Below are 16,569 nucleotides of genomic sequence, written 5' to 3' on the forward strand. Positions count from 1 at the left end.
GTCTTTCCTCGGCGCTTGGATAAATATAATTTGGGGGATACGGTTAAGCAATATAATCAGCAGACAACTATAATTACTTTTTTTCCCCCATCAACAAGCTCGATAAACATTAACCCGAGTGCAGCAGCGAGTGTCCCATGACTGCTCTGGAAAGGCGGGTTCTCACTTGAGGCGCAATATATAAACCAACCTCCAAAGGGAGCTTCAAACACTGCAGGCCGCTGGACTGGCACCTCCTCTGACATCCTCTCACTTTGCATAACACCTGCCGAGCAAGGCCGATCACCTGACAGAGAAGCCCAGCGAGCGCAGGGGACAACACAGCGGACACCTTTGCTTACACATGTAAGTGTCACCTACCTTTAATCTCTACTCATGCTCCCCTTGTCTTTCCCCCCCTCTCACTCCTTTTCAATTACGTAAGCGCAGCAAGGCAGATTAACATACCGCTATTTTCTATAGGCCTGAGTGAGTACTAACAAACTAAGAGCCCAGTTACTCCCAGTCTCTCAAACCTCTTTCTGAAGTTTTAGGTGGGATTTGTTTGTGCAAGTGGGATTTGAAAGGCTGCTGTAGTTATGCAAGTCCCCCGCAGTGCCACACGCGTGGATTTACTCTCTTAACCGCCTATTAAACAAACTTTACTCGCCAAAAGTTAAAGAAAACTAAATCAGCTGCTTGTTTTACTACAGCGCCATTTCCTCTCTATGAAAACGCTCAGTAAAACTGCACAGCTGTGCGTTTTCCATTTTTGCCATACTTACCTGCTGCTTTGATCCTAGTCATAATTGAATGAATTGCTCCAACAAAACTCTGTGTGGAAATGTCATGTAGTAGCGGTAGTGTCATGTCCAACTTCAGTGTGAAGTGTATGAAGTGTTAATATACTGCTGATAACACGAAACACTTCCTTTTTTTCTACCATTAGCCAGTAAATCATGGATACCAGGTAAAGTGGTGTGTACTGTTTGGTTGTGTCACGTACTGGAGTTTGGGCTTGTTAATATGTAACTCATCTTAGCCTTTCCAAGGATTGAACATGAGGAGTTTCAGCCACTAACTTGTGCATTTCTGTGCCTGTTTTTGTGTAATTGCAGTGTGCATCATCAGAGGCTGCCCGTCACAATGGATTTCTCCCCCATCTGTATACCTTCTCATTTTACAATGAAGCCTACAGAGAAACCCTGCATACCTAGCTAGCAATTAATTTAAATCTCCTTCCTTTTGGAGCTTTTAGATCTGAACTAAAGGGCTCTTCTATTTTTTATCGTGGTAGTAATTTATTTATAAAAACATATTACCTCATAAGTTACTGTTAAATTGCAGGGGTGGGGGGGAGAGAAAAAAAAAATTTGCTTGGGTTAAGAGTGATTGTGACAAAAACTTAGTTATATTGTGAGAAGCGATGGATACAACTACATTAGCGACCCTGGCTGCTGCCACCACCGTGGCTCTGGCCTCTCAGTCTGGCATGTCGGGCTACCTGTGGCTGCTGGTGCTAGGCTTCATCATCGCCTTCATCCTGGCTTTCTCTGTGGGGGCCAATGATGTGGCCAACTCATTCGGTACAGCGGTGGGCTCTGGTGTGGTCACTTTGCGGCAGGCCTGCATCTTGGCCACCATCTTTGAGACCGTGGGCTCGGTCCTGTTGGGGGCCAAAGTAAGCGAGACCATCCGGCAGGGGATCATCGACGTCCGGATGTACAACGGCTCGGAACACGTCTTGATGGCAGGATCGATAAGTGCTATGTGTGGTGAGTGCACAGACAGTGATGACTTGAACGATCGCAGCACGTGCGTGCTGAAGATGTTCGGCCTGCTGTGTTTTCAGTGATCGCGATTGTGCCTTTGTTATCCAGGCTCTGCTGTGTGGCAGCTGGCAGCGTCGTTCCTGAAGCTCCCCATTTCTGGAACCCACTGTATTGTTGGAGCAACAATTGGGTTTTCCATGGTAGCCAGAGGTCACCAAGGGGTGAAATGGATGGAACTTCTGCGCATTGGTGAATACGTGTTGTTGTTTTTACCTCCACCCCACACTCGATAGATGGAAATAGCCGTTAAATATGAAATGCAAGTCGAATTAAAAGCAAATTTATTCCTAATGCATTGAAAATATGCTCCGCTTGTCCACAGTGGCCTCCTGGTTCCTGTCCCCCGTGCTGTCAGGCATCATGTCAGCAATTCTCTTCTATTTTGTGCGCAAATTCATTCTGAATAAGGTAAAGCTTATTCACTGGGAATACTTAATCAGGTCCATTAAAATAACGAGCACTCACACTTCCTGTAGTCTGGAGGGTTTCAGCTGAGCAGTCAGGTCTCTCAAAGAGTTAAAATATAAACATAGAGGCACCAACAGCTGAGCAGAGAACAGCTTGTTTCTGATCATTTTTGAGTACATGTTGCTACTTTAAACATATAACAGAGAAAGTCTGTATTTTTCACAGACTAATCCTGTACCCAACGGCCTGCGAGCCCTACCTATCTTCTACGCCATCACGATGGGCATCAACCTATTCTCTATCATGTTTACAGGAGCACCATGTGAGTATCACGTCCTCAGACTGCACTGGTTATTTGTTTGATTGTTGTTTAACACGCCACGCTACTGCCACAGCAGTTGAAATCCCGGGATGAGGTGGAGAAAAGTCACATGGGCGAGTTGGGACTCAAAGTAGGCGGCAAATAAAGAGGAAGCAGTTTCATTAAAAAAAAGAAAGAGAGGAAAAACCAGTCTTGAAGATGTAGAATGTTCTATATAAAAAAAAAATTGCAAAGATCAACAGTTAAAGCGAGCAAACACAACAGGAAAATAATCAAAGCGGCTCTACAACAGATTCTGCTAATAAATGGAAAATTTCCATTCCTTTTTGTTCTGTTTGCAGGCTTGAACTAATCAAGGAGTCAGCTGGCCTGGGCCCTTCACTGAAGGCTGCAGGCCTGTGTGCGTGTGTGTCTGTGTGTGGGTCATGGAAATTAACACATCGTAACTCCTGCAATGCAAAATTGCAGGAGTAATACAGTATAGTATACTGCATGCACGTTCCAGTCCGAGCATCATTTTTTGTTGCATGTCTTAGCCGTCTGTCTGGTCAGTAGAGTTCGAAGCCAGTTTGGCTTCACGTGCATGCTGAAGACGGGACACACCCATGCAGCTGTGGCTTTAATCGTGCGACCTTTTAATTGTTGTTAAGCCGCTGTTGTCTGTGAGGAAAAACAGGTAAGCTGAGTTATTAAATGTTGCCTGACTAAATTCTATTCACCTGTTTATCTATGCACTGTCAGCATTAGCAGGAAAGTGAAATTAAGTTTCTTTAACTGCAGTTTGTTTGTTTATCTCTGGGCTGCAAGGCCGAACTCTTTCGCACTATCTGATTGAAGGAGCATACACTCTCGCTGATACTCTTCTGTGTAAGAACGAGCTGAAGTGCTGGAAGAGGCCGTTGAAACATTTTTGCAGAATTTCTTAGCAAACGTGAACGTCGCGTGACCGCAACCTACAAAATGTGGCTCTTGACTTTTTGGTTTATGTGAAAGCGTGAGAGTTGCGCTTTCAAGACGTTGCCATGTTTCTACAGTAAATCAAAGTTGTGCGTGAATGTGAAAGGGCTAACAGTTTTCTCTCACTGTTGTCAAAGGAACAGAGCTGTGAATGAATTAGTTACGTGTCTGTTTCACCTTTTCTGAGACCGTGTTCTCTCTCGTTCCCCGGTCTTTTGTGCACAGTGCTGGGGTTCGACAGAGTGCCGTGGTGGGGTACGCTGTGCATTTCTCTGGGCTGCGCTGCCGTCACAGCCTTGTTCGTTTGGTTTGTCGTCTGTCCCCGCCTCAGGAAGAAAATCCAAGGTGAGTAAATCTGACTTTAGACTTTCAGACTATACTTTTGTAAATATGCTGACAAAAATATGCGACTTATGTATTAAAATTCTATTTATTTCTGCACTGGCATCCCTGCTTTCTCTTGCATTAAAAATCTGAGTGCTTCTTTCATCCAGCACAAAAAGCTGCTGCTCCCTGTGCAGCTCCGCTCATGGAGAGGAACTCCAGCAAACCCGTGCAACCACAGCAGTCCCCAGTATCCCATGCACCCCGACCACAGAGCCCTCCAGCAGACAGTCAGAAGGTGGCTTTTAAACTGGGAGGGTCAGATGAGACGGATTTAGACAGCATAGATGCAGAAACCAAAGACCTGGACATCGCCAACGGTAATGACTTGAATCTGCACTCTAAATAGAGTATAACCAGAAGAAACTCCAACAGCTGAATTACATTTAACTATTTATTTTCACAGGTCTGAATGGGACCGTAGGCCCCATGGTGATCACTGATCCTCACAGTGGTCGGTCCCACACAATCCACAAAGACTCTGGCCTTTACAAGGACCTGCTGCACAAGCTCCACATGGCCAAGGTTGGCGAATGTATTGGTGACAGCGACACAGAAGAGCGGCCCATCCGGAGGAACAACAGCTACACCTCCTACACCATGGCTATTTACGGAATTCAAGGAGATGTCAGGTATAAAGACGGGGACGGTGGGCTGCAGAGGAGACCGAGAGTGGACAGTTACAGCAGCTACAGCTCAGCAGTGTCCAACAGGAGTGCAGCTCTGGACGAGAATGTGGCCCAAGAAGCTGGCACCGACCTTGCTGGCACGGACCAGGAAGAGGATGAGCTGGAAGTCGACCAGCCTGCCGTTTCCTCGCTTTTCCAGTTCCTGCAGATACTCACTGCGTGCTTTGGCTCTTTTGCTCATGGAGGGAATGATGTCAGGTAGGCAAGGAGGTTTGTTTTTTCTGAAGAATTCATATACGTTGGTTTGTTCAGATGGCTTACAGAAACTTTTTTTCGCATTAGCAATGCTATTGGCCCACTGGTGGCTCTCTGGCTTCTGTATGAGAGTGGCTCCGTCTTGTCAAGTGCACCGACACCTATCTGGCTGCTTCTTTACGGTGGAGCCGGCATCTGCATTGGACTCTGGGTGTGGGGTCGGAGGGTGATCCAGACCATGGGCAAAGATCTCACCCCTATTACACCGTCGAGGTATGCGGCTGACAAATAAAATCCTTATTTGTGTTAAATGTCGAAGCATACTGACATTTCCTTCTCTTCTAGTGGATTCAGCATTGAGCTGGCCTCAGCAATCACGGTTGTGGTGGCATCCAATATTGGCCTTCCTGTCAGCACAACCCACTGCAAGGTAATGAAACTAAAGGGACTGTCTTTACTACAAAGAGACGCATACGTTAGAGATAAGCTAAGCTTTCTGCACAAGTAACGTACACGGTGGCGCATGACCTGATGAGCTGTTAAATTATGTGCACACAGGTGGGATCCGTGGTGGCCGTGGGATGGTTACGTTCCCGGAAGTCAGTCGACTGGCGTTTGTTCAGGAATATCTTCATAGCCTGGTTTGTTACTGTTCCGATCTCCGGGCTGATCAGCGCTGCCATCATGGCTCTCTTCATCTATGTTATCCTCTGAGGCCAGCATTGTCCAGCGACACTCCTGCTTGAGTTGATGGACTGCGGCCAACAAGTTGTTTGACTCTGATAAATCCTACGCCAATAAAAATGTCCTGTTTGTTCTCCATTTGCTAATGATTTATATTATATCATTAAGTCAAGGCAATTATTTTATCTCCCATGGTCGCGTCCTTGAATTATGTAGATCCTAATAACACTCTTCAGTTATCCGAAAGACTGTGATCTTGTATATCCTTTTGTATATTTGTATAGAAGCAATGTTTTCATCAGATGATTCCCTTTTGACTGAAAAAGAACGAGCAGCAGTTGTATGTTTGGATATTTGGATACAGTAAAATATGGAGTTGCTTGATTTGATGATATTTCAATGTATTTTACTCACCATTAAAGATTTTCTTTTACAGATTTTCTTTTTTTTTCTCTGAGTTTTAATGTGGGAGGGATGGATTATTAAAAGCAACAAAACATCATCATGAATTTGATCGGAAAACTGTTCATTGAAAAATGAACATTAGAGTTTTCACTAAGGTGGACGTTATAGTGAACCATCGACACTAATAGTGTCAGCGGTAGTGCATCTGATTCTCCTCAATGTTTTGGTGCTATTTCTGCAAAATCCACGAGGTGGCAGTGCTGCAGCGGCCTCTTTTACACACACACTGACTCCTCCATACAGGAAGAACCTTTAAATGCACAATACTGTGCAAAGGTCTTCATGTCTTTGTATTCTGCTTCCAAGAAGCCAAATTTTCTTGTAGTTTTTTTTTTTCAAGTCTGGTACCTGAAAAGACTTGACTGAAACAGAAATTTTTCAGAAGAATCTTTTTTTTGGTTGTTTAAGCCACTTAACACAGAACCATGAATCATTCAAACATTAAAATGCAACTAATTAATGAGATGAACCAGTTTTGTGTCTGCACATAACTGACGACTTGGTAATGAACCGAATTTAATGTGTGTCCTTAGACATTTTGCTGTTAGCAGCCTGACAGAGAACTACATTATCTTTGAATCTATGAAAAGGGGAAGAGTGGCTATCAAGAAGCCACTCTTAAGGAAGGGAAAGGCTGAAGTATGCCAAATTACACAAGAACTGAAAATCAGTGGCGATAGGTCTCATGGAGTGGTGAATCTAAATTTGAAATCTTTGGTTCAAATCATCATCAACATGTTCAGAGGAGGTCGAGAGAGAGAAAGAGGTACAACAGTGAGTGTCTGTAGTTATCCGCTTAGTGCTGCATTTCAGCCAGGTGTTGGAGGTCCTTTCAGAATTGATTGAAATGAATTAATTCAGACTTTGATCCACTACTGTAATACCATCCAGAAAACATCTGACTGGAACTTCATTTTTCAGTACGTCAACGATCCCAGACACACTGCCAATGTAGTAAAAGCATACTGGATAGAAAAACACACTGAGGAACACTACTGATCACGGACTGGCCACTTTAAAAACAAATGACAATTTATTATAAAAGCCAGAAAGGCAGAACTATTATCTTTATATTATTTATTTTGAGAAGTGTTCTGACATCCCATTGCAGTAATAGTAGTTTGGCAGCAGATGCTGCTGCTGTTCCATTTAACAAGCTTTGAAGCGACTCAGTGGATATCATAGACAACAAGATTAATATTAATTAGCCATAGAACTTTCTATACACTATTTATTTAAATAACTAGCCTCTCTGTTCTCAACAAGTCAATGGATTTGACTCTTATTACTTGCATTTTTAAACAGCCTAGCGCTTTTTGTGTATCTGTGTGTATATTTCTGTTGTTATGTAACAATCTCAGAGACTGCACATGTAAATGAGTCATTTTGGGTTTGTTTGTTATTCTACCATTGTTATCTAGTTTCACCAATAATTGAAAAAAAAAAAATCCACAATTAAAACTGGAAATATATAATTAAATAAATCAATTTACTATAACTCTGCTGATTTTTCATAAATTTTGCTTAAACTTTGTTGCCAGAAATTTTTGTCTGCCATTGATGTTGCCATAAGACGGAGTCAGTGTGTGATTGAAAGAGGTGAAGCTGTCAATGACATGCAATCTGTTTCTGATAACTGTGACAAATTGTTGAAATTTGCTGTCTACATAGACAGCAAATTCACATTAGACTATTACATTTGAGCTCAGCAGCATTCCTGCTCTATAGGAAAAGTACAACTGGAGGTAAGTTGAGTCGTGCAAAGACTCATTGAGATTGATGGCAACATCTGTTTGCATTTATAAATGAATATTTACAAACCTTCATCGATCTCTGAGAGTGTTTGCAGTCAGTACCAGTCAGACTGCGAATATTTGCAGAAAGATTGTCTTGAGATCCAAAGCGGTCATGAGTGTGCAACACCATTAAACTGTGGGCAACCATTTAGCCATGACTTGCACAAGTTGCAATCCACCACAGACTGTGAAAAATCAAATGCAACCACCAGACAGTCACCGATTTTTAATTCATTTTAGCCGCTAGCTTGCTCTTAATTATTAGTAGATTGGTGTCGAATCTTTAATGGCTGACCCTGAAACAAAGGTTCATGGGACTTTCTGTGCAATCTTGTATGACTTGTATAACCCTATGCCAGATAGAGCTGGATCTGTATGTTTTATGAAATATAAATAAATTTAAAAACAAACTAATAAGCAATTGTACGGTGGTGTCTTAATATATTGCTTTGTTGTTTCCACATTACCTGGTCTGCTTCCCTCTCTTCACTGTAGTCTTATCTCAAGCAGGGATTTTATTTTGAAATTGGGGACCGGAAGTTGTATAAATCTTTTCGCCTTTTTATTGACACTTTGACTGATTTTTAAAATATATATATATATGGGCTCTTCATACAGGTGTGCTTGGACATTTATTGTTGTTGTGATGATTATTTGGGGTTAGGCGGGGATCGTGCGTGTACTGCGTGGATGTTTGTCTGTTTGGCGTCACGGGGAAAGGAGCGCGCACAGCAGCGCAGCGGCGGCTTCGCTCTGCACTGAAAAACCGTGCAACTGGGGCATGCGTTCACTTTACACAGCGGACCAACAAGCTGGTGGAGACCGTGGCGGATTCACGAGAATACCGCGACGTGTCGATTTTCTGTAATAAACACCGGATTACTGGAGGTGGGTTCGGGGAAGATTTGGGGTGTTTAGCGATAAGGAAACGTAGAAATCACAAATGTGAAAAGGTGCGCTTTACCTCGGGCTTTTTTTTTCTCTTTTCTTTCTTCCTCTTCCACCTTTGATAATCTGATTTTCGTCCGGATCCAGTGAAAATGCAGCCTGTACCTGGCAGATGTGTGGCACCACAGCTGCAGCCTACAGGTCTGTATCGCCGCTATTAATTCAAGCGTGTTTTTTTATGCCATAAATGAAAATTCAATATGAGGCTTAAGACAGACTGAGAATTGAATCAACAGAGGCAGTCTATGGCACTGACTGCATCTGAACAGCTTCTTATGCAAAAAAAATAATAATGAAAAAAATGTCTGAGTGATATTCTGTCTGCTGTAATTATAGTAGCATCTGGCCTTTTGTGCTCTGCTCCTGAAACACTCACTTGATTAGAATTATTTTGTTGCCAACAAAACAACAACAACAAAAATCCCCAGACAAATTTCTTCACTACATTTTAAGTAAACAAAACGAATTGGCACAGGCCGGTTATCGTGCTACAGCACGGTGCAGGTTAGATTTGTGTCAGGTCCTCTAAAACAATGCCTGACTGCTTACTCAGAGGATAAATCACAGCTTTTGTTTGCCAGTGTGCCTGTGCACCTTGTCTTCTGTTTAGAGAGTATCTCCTGTCTACCTGCTGCAGATCTGCTGTGGTTGGCTGTGGAGGACTGAGATTGCTAAAGCTGCAAATCACATCATCAGCATCATCAGCATCAACATCTGCCACTTCAAACGCGACAAGACACAGGAGGACGCAGGCTGCTTTTTTCATGATCAAAGACGGAGAAGTCAGAAAGTACCTGTAGACGATGACTCCAGCGGAGCTGTTTGCTTGAAAGCAGCATGAGATAACTGGGGGCTGCCACGCTAATCGCTGATTCAAGCTTTTTTCCCGTTTGGCAATGATGAAAAAGCCCCTCTTTGTCAGCTGACTGACAGGGTCGCAGTGGTGCTCTAGCACAGGACGTTGCCAGCAGCTGAAGCGCAGACACCACAGAGGAGATGGCTCGTCCGGGATCCGGGTTGCTGGTGCCCGTAAATGGGCTGGGGTACCCCCCTCAGAACCTCGCCAGGGTGGTGGTCTGGGAATGGCTGAACGAACATGGACGCTGGAGGCCCTACACCGCAGCAGTTTGCCACCATATAGAAAACGTGCTGAAGGGGGATGCCCGGGGAAGTGTAGTTCTAGGACAGGTGGATGCTCAGCTCTCTCCTTACATCATCGACCTGCAGTCCATGCACCAGTTTCGACAAGACACAGGTAAGAGTGTGCACAGATGACACAGATGCCAGTGCCAAGGAAAGCACAGATAACACAAATTTAACCATAACAATGGACCCAATGTACTGTATACGTTACTGATAATTAATCAGGTATTTTAGGATGTCCTCATAGCAGATGATGTCATATTATTCAATCTGGGCCAAACCAGCTTTAATGCGCTTGGTACACAAACTCCACAGTCATTCCAAGAGAGCCCCGATTGCTTTGAGGCTCGTGTATATGAGCCACAGGTAGAGCCAAGAGGCACTGCCACAAGATGAATGTGAAGCATAGAGCCAATTAAAGTGTAGCGGTTACATATTGAGCCAGAAATGCCTTCATGCAGCTGTTGGGATGCCATGACCTTGCCAAAGGTCACCATGCTTTAGCAGTTGTGCATCCATCAGACAAATGAAATGCAGTTCAGTGTAAACCTCACTCTGTCTTGTTATTCATGTGTTAAACAGTTTGTAATTCAGCGAGTTACAGTATGTTGTTAGGATCTAAGTCATTTCTTATCCTGCTGCTACATGAGTTCAGTTTCTGTAACTTTTCACACCTACGTACAGAAAATGGAACAATCTGGTTGCACAGTTGATTAGACAATCGATACCCCGCCATGTTTGAACTACGGCGCGTGCAATCAAAAACTTTGTCCTCAATTTTGCATTTAATGCGAGCTCTGTGAGACAGCATGAGGCCAACATTATCTCGACTGAGGGATCGATCGCCTCTGGCCATAACGCGCTAACAGTAAATGCCGACCCCCCCCCCCCTTCCTGTTACTACGTGTCGCTTTAGAGTAAAATCCAAGCCACCACAGCCTTTGTTTGGCTTGCAGTAATTCTCTCAAATGACTGCTACCTTTTAAAATAAGCCCAGATGCTTTTTTGTAATTCTCCACCAACGATCAACACTTTCTCTTTGTGAGGATTCCCGTCCTGCTTGTTCCAGTGTGTGTGTGTGAAGCAAAGGGGGGAGGAGGTTGTAGGCATCTGTTAAGAGCAGCCTTGGAGAAATCGCAGCTTTCTCAATTATTATTCTTCACAGTCAGCTGTGGTTGATTACAACTCTATTAGCCATTTATTGTGACATCTTTGTTAGGATGCTCTGAAACTCATTAAAAAAAAAAAAGTCTGACGACGAGAGCTTCCACTCTCTTAAGTTAGAGGCTGGAGTTGCTGTATTTGAAAGTGTTATGTAACACGAGAAGTGCAGGGACACTCTCGCAGGATGTACAGAAGGTAACTTCACTGTCCGCGGGTCTGCACCGTGTCACTTGTCATCAGTGTGCGTGATTCATCAGCATTAATGAATAGCTGCAGCGCCGTGAAGAATACAGATAGAATTGAACAGAGCTCAAATTCCTAAAAGGTCAGACCAATTTGCAAATGCATTAAGTAATAACCGTGTGAGTGTCTTTCAACAGATGGGTGTAGTTCAGGCTATAAATGCAGAGAAATATGGCAGTGGTCACAGTGGTCTGTGGTCTGCTTGCCCCTTTTAAACTAAATAGTAACAAAAAAAGTGCTTAGAAACCAGCAAGTAGATTGGGGTATCTAGAAAAATATGAATATTAGCATAATGTATCTTATAGTCAGTCAAACTTGGTACATCAGTATTTTTCTACTGTTCCGACATGCTCTGGTCGACTGTGCTGACTATGAGGACAACTCCATTTGTGAATGGCTGTCAGGTGGGTTGTAGTACAAGCAGCTGCCTGTTTTTCAGCCGTTCTCGTTGACGTCCCCCCCTTTGATAAAACACAGAGCTGCACATGTGTCTGTGAGATGAACCACTGAGTCGTTTGTCAGCCATTACCACGACACGGGGGCTAGGCCTGACGTTTATCGCTCCTCACTGTGCTGTTCGCCGTGTTACCTTCCCCCTCGGCTGGGATAAACCTGTCACGGCAGAGGCTGATGGAGAGTAGGTCTGGATGCTCGGTGCCTCCTCCACTTTGTCCTCCTCTGCGCTCTCTTTTGCTGTCCTTCCACACGGGCACACCTCTGTCCTTCGTCGTCATCGATTCAAACTCCCATGAGGCCTAGCTTCCAGGCTGTTGCGATGTTGTTGTAGCGCCGCTTGCGTGGAGGGATCTCGGCAAGCTTGTTTTGCTATAACGTTGAGTGTGATGCATTTGTTTCACATCGGATGTTTGCTGTAGCTCAGCAGGTCACCCTCAGCCACTTGCTTTATTGCAGGCTTATGGAGTGTCCCTGTGGGGAAACCCCGTTTTGTCGCAGAGCCAGTGAGCTTGCCCTCTGAGGCTGTTTCCTTTTTTGCTAAGAGTTGTAAAAAAGGTTAAGTATGATTGATATCTACTGTTTGTGTTTCTGAATAAATGCTTGTGTTTTTGCATGTGAGTAATTGTTGCTTGTGTGATTGGTGCCTTCTGCCTGTTATGATGTTTGGGTCCCGTCCCTGCAGGCTGTGCAGGGCTGCCCTTTGCTCCCATGGGTTTGGGAGGATCTGTGGGTGGTAGCCAGGCCGAGTTACTCAAACTAATGAGACAGCAGCTATGTTTTATCTCCATGACTCTCTCTAATCAGAGTGCCATGACAAGAAAACACAGCCACCGCAAACGACGCGGCAGGGCCCGGTTATGGAGGGAGTAGCCTTAGAACATCTGCATTTAATTGGCACTCAAAAACATACAGGGCATGGATTTCATCTCAGTACAGTTGCTAGCAAAGAACAGCAGAGTTACTGGTGAAAAACACCAGTCTGTGGTGAAATCCCGACTAGCGCTGCTTTATGGATATAGTATAAGAGAAGCCTTAGAGGCTCATATAAGCATAGTGTGAATAGCTATCCAGCTGAAGGCAGGGGGAGAATTGACTCTCAGCCAAGAAGGATCGATCCGTTTTCCTCCCCAGAGGGGCATTTAAACCTCTAAACACTGCTGTGGACTGATCCCCTTTCACTACAGCCACCCCCACAGCAAAATACACGGGCTTATCTGGCATTTCTATCATATACCAACACTTGTGGCCTGTCTGATGGATTTCACACTGCAGCCACTGCTTGGATTTTAAGCACTTTTTCTTTTTATATGTATCAAGATCATATGTAGGTGACATAACCCAGAAACCCTCATCATCACCATTTGTGCTCTATCCCTCGACCTCATTTAGCAACAAACATTCACACTTATTAAGTATGCATCCAAAATTCTGTAACACCATAAAGAGACAGTCACTTAAATCAGTTCTTCTCCGCTGAGTGCGAAGAACAATGAAAATGTAAATATTTCAATTCACATTTGTCAATCTAATATTGATGTGATTTGTATTGAAGATTGTTCGGCTTAATTTAGACTCTGATTGTTGTGAATGTGCGATATGGATTCCAGCGTTTGTGTGACCTGGAAGAGTGTTAAGGTTTAGCTAACAGTGCGCCACCATGACCGTGGCTGGACTTGTGCACGTCTGGTCAGCTTTACTTTTCAGGATGTTTGTTCAGATGTTAAATACAGCAGCATTAAAAAAAACTCACTGTTTCAAAACATGCTATATAGCAAGAAACAAGTGTGATGTAACAGCAAATGTAATGATAACAAAATGAAGTTAAAATACAGCGTTAGCAAGTTCTGAGCTCTGATTGTACCTAGCTTAGAGGATATTGTTGATGCTAACTGTGTGCCACTTATGGAAGACATTGCTAAATAAATCAACAGATATCATCAATGTTATTTACAACTGACAGAATCAATACTTTAAAAAAAATGAACATTTTACAAAAAAATGTGGATTTTCTTCTGAGGATGAAAAAATGTGTCATTTATACGCAATAGGGGAGGTTCAGGCTATTTGTCTTTGTTACATCTACCCTTCAGTAAACGAGGTAAGACATGTTATGTTGTTATTTTGTATTCTTGGGCTCTACAGCCGAGGTCCATCATGATCGATTTCTCTGGAAGAGATCACCCAGATTGGGTAGAAACTCAAGATCGGAACCTTTTTCCACATCTTTATATTTAAACATAATGCTACAAATCCATAACAAAAATCCAGTGGTTAAATATATGGTAAAAATTTGTTATGGTGTTCATAAATATTTAAGAGAAGCCACTCCCCTATCTCAGTTTGTCTGGTACGGGGTAGTCAGTCAGCAGCTACCTGGAAGAGCAGATTGTGTTTTTATGTTTGGATGCATTATGGATTTTTATGGAAATAAAAAAAAATTGCAAGATGTACTGACTGTGATGGGAAATGAAACCAGTTTATCCAGATCCCAAGTCCTGCCTTCTTGGTTTATATTCAGAAACATATAAATATAGTAAGAATGAAAGGACACTAATGGACCTCAGTCTGCAAATTACAAGAAGAAAACAAATGGCAAAACAAATGCTATCAATGTACCGCTGGAAAAGAAGAAATTACTTAAGGGAGGGCAAGTTCAAATACATATGGGATCCATTTATGGTCCACAAACACAGACACTGATGTATGTGAATGAAAGGAAAAGGGTTTTTATGTGTGTTGTATTCTGTTCTGTTTTATATTCAAAGGGGCTATAAAGGCTGGTTTATAATAAGTTTCCTGTGAGTTAGTTTTGTGATCACTGATCTGACGTAAGTAATTGTTGAACTTTGCTGTAATTATATACATTGTTTTTTTATTAAAAATATGAAAACAGTGTGAGGTTGATGGACTAGATGAAGCTTTGGCATGTAATTATTATATATGTAATGATAAAAACACTGTAAAAACCATATTTCTATAGTAGTGAAAAAAACAAGAAGGTTTCTGTTATTTAAATGTTTATCTGTTGCATGGGGGAAGGTCTTCATCAATAAGAAAAGCTGTAAAACCTGGGGAAATACAGTTAAAATACACACATTCACATTTTCCAAAGCTGTCGAGTGGGGCCATATTGAAGTCTCTGTTGGGCCCGCGAGCCTTATGTTTGACACCCTTTCTTTAATAGGTCCTGATGTTGATATTTTCTCACAAAGTTGAGGAAATACACAAATACAATAAATCAATTTGAACTGCAACAGAGAGCAGCGTGCAGGTCATTTCTGCATACGTGCCACATGTGTGTGTGCAGTTGCGGATGACGGTTACTCTGCGCTCACCGTTGTGAGCTGGCCCATGTGTGACTGCAGAGATAACCTCTATCAGCAGCTGTTGGCTGCTGTGTTGATGGAGCAGCTCTTTGTTTGTTTTTGTTTCACAGGAGTGAGAACCTCTTCTTCTCTGCCCTATTTCCCTCGGCTAAATGCCCTCTCTGACTAATTATGGTTGAAAGTGTCACAAGTCAAAAGCTCTCATCTTCTGTTATGTATTGAGCTGACAAACAGCAGTAGTTGTGGTTTGGATGCTACCTGTGAATGTGCTCGAGCACTTGTTATGCTGTAGACCAGAAAAGAGGGTGGCGCGTTTGTGTGTTGTTTTCTTTTTTTTTTCCTTTTTCTTCTTTATTGTCATTTAGTAAGTAGTAAGTGTGTGTGGGAACTGTTCTGGTGGTCTGTGGGAGGAAGCTGTAAAAAGGATCCCTGCGATGTACGTGGTAAAGGTCAGGTACTGTATGCATCAGCTCTGACTGTGAAATCCCACTTGCGTCAGAAGAAAGAAAATAAGCAGAGAGCCCAGCGACTCTAAAATGCACATTTGGTATCGAAATGTGAAGAAGAAACAGGTAGAAATAGAAACAAGGCAGACAGAGTTACCTGAAGAAGAAAGCGGTGCACAAGCTGACACACTGCGTGAGAAGATGTCATACTACATCCTCATACTGGGTGTATTTCGACTTGCAAGAGATGAATCATACATAAATGAGTGTGCTTGTATGTGAAACTTCGAGTGGATGTTTATAGCAACATCAAAATGATGCTCAGCCTATTGGTAGACCCTGTGCTCAGGTTCTCCAGTGCACCGAGCTTGGTGAAATCCACTTGCGTGTTGGCAGGAAAGGAACAGGAGCAGCAGCGCTGTGGAGGGAGGGGGGGGGGGGGGGAGCACGCAGAGGTGAGGAGAGAAGAGGAACAGAGGGAGAGGTGGAACGTTTTCCTGATGGAAGGTGACAGAGCAGAGGGAAGGATAATAACACCGCGCACATTTCCCTCCTCCTTCACTCTCACATGCACTCAAACACCTCGCCGTCCATCCCATCAAAGCGTGCCTGTTTTTAATTATAAAGTCATCTGCCCGTGTTTTTTATCACTTATCTGACAACATGCTTTGTTTATAGAGGCAGATGTCTGCAACAAGGTACCAGAGTGAAAAGTTGCTTGTTTAGTTTGACTGGCGGTTACCTGTGAAACGGTACACATGATTCTTTATCCTCATTGCATTATAGTCATGAGCAGGCTGTGCATCCCCTGGAAACCACTGGCGTTGGTAGCTAGAGTGCATCTCCACATCTCCTTCTAATCCAGCGCATGAACTTCTAAAGCAGATATCTTACTTTTTCATCAAGGAAGCAGCTTTACAGCCACTCTCTGCACTGGTTGCTTATCAGCCCGCTCTAGGAGGTCAGTCAGATCAGTAACTGCTGTCTGTTTCAGCCCGTCTGTCTGCTGCTGCTCCTGCTAATAAAGACGTATGCATGATCACAGCATTATTTGATTAAACGAGCCTCTCTCCTGGATCCATTTATGGGGCGATCTCTTATCTTGTTCTAGCATGTCAAAGCAATGTCTTTA

The 16,569-nt window shown here is 43.2% G+C and overlaps 2 protein-coding genes across 2 annotated transcripts in view; both read left to right on the forward strand.

Annotated features, from left to right (window-relative positions):
• The first annotated feature begins 218 nt into the window (after window positions 1-218).
• slc20a1a (solute carrier family 20 member 1a) lies at window positions 219-5,890 on the forward strand. Its single transcript, XM_006803095.3, has 11 exons — window positions 219-345; window positions 1,098-1,754; window positions 1,860-2,000; window positions 2,134-2,219; window positions 2,445-2,541; window positions 3,724-3,843; window positions 3,993-4,202; window positions 4,289-4,769; window positions 4,854-5,039; window positions 5,112-5,196; window positions 5,325-5,890. The coding sequence occupies exons 2-11, from the start codon at window positions 1,406-1,408 to the stop codon at window positions 5,478-5,480; spliced, it is 1,911 nt and encodes a 636-aa protein (XP_006803158.1). The 5' UTR covers window positions 219-345; window positions 1,098-1,405; the 3' UTR covers window positions 5,481-5,890.
• A 2,432-nt stretch (window positions 5,891-8,322) lies between these two features.
• The window catches only part of dtx1 (deltex 1, E3 ubiquitin ligase), a 47,622-nt gene continuing 39,375 nt past the window's right edge, over window positions 8,323-16,569 (forward strand). Inside the window, exons 1-2 of the mRNA XM_006803094.2 lie at window positions 8,323-8,800; window positions 9,297-9,914. Coding sequence (XP_006803157.1) covers window positions 9,656-9,914 — 259 coding nt within the window. The 5' untranslated portion in view covers window positions 8,323-8,800; window positions 9,297-9,655. The remainder of the gene's footprint in view (window positions 8,801-9,296; window positions 9,915-16,569) is intronic.

The sequence above is a fragment of the Neolamprologus brichardi genome, chromosome 12 (assembly GCF_056152115.1).
Source record: "Neolamprologus brichardi isolate AB-2024 chromosome 12, ASM5615211v1, whole genome shotgun sequence".
Taxonomy (NCBI): Eukaryota; Metazoa; Chordata; class Actinopteri; order Cichliformes; family Cichlidae; genus Neolamprologus; species Neolamprologus brichardi.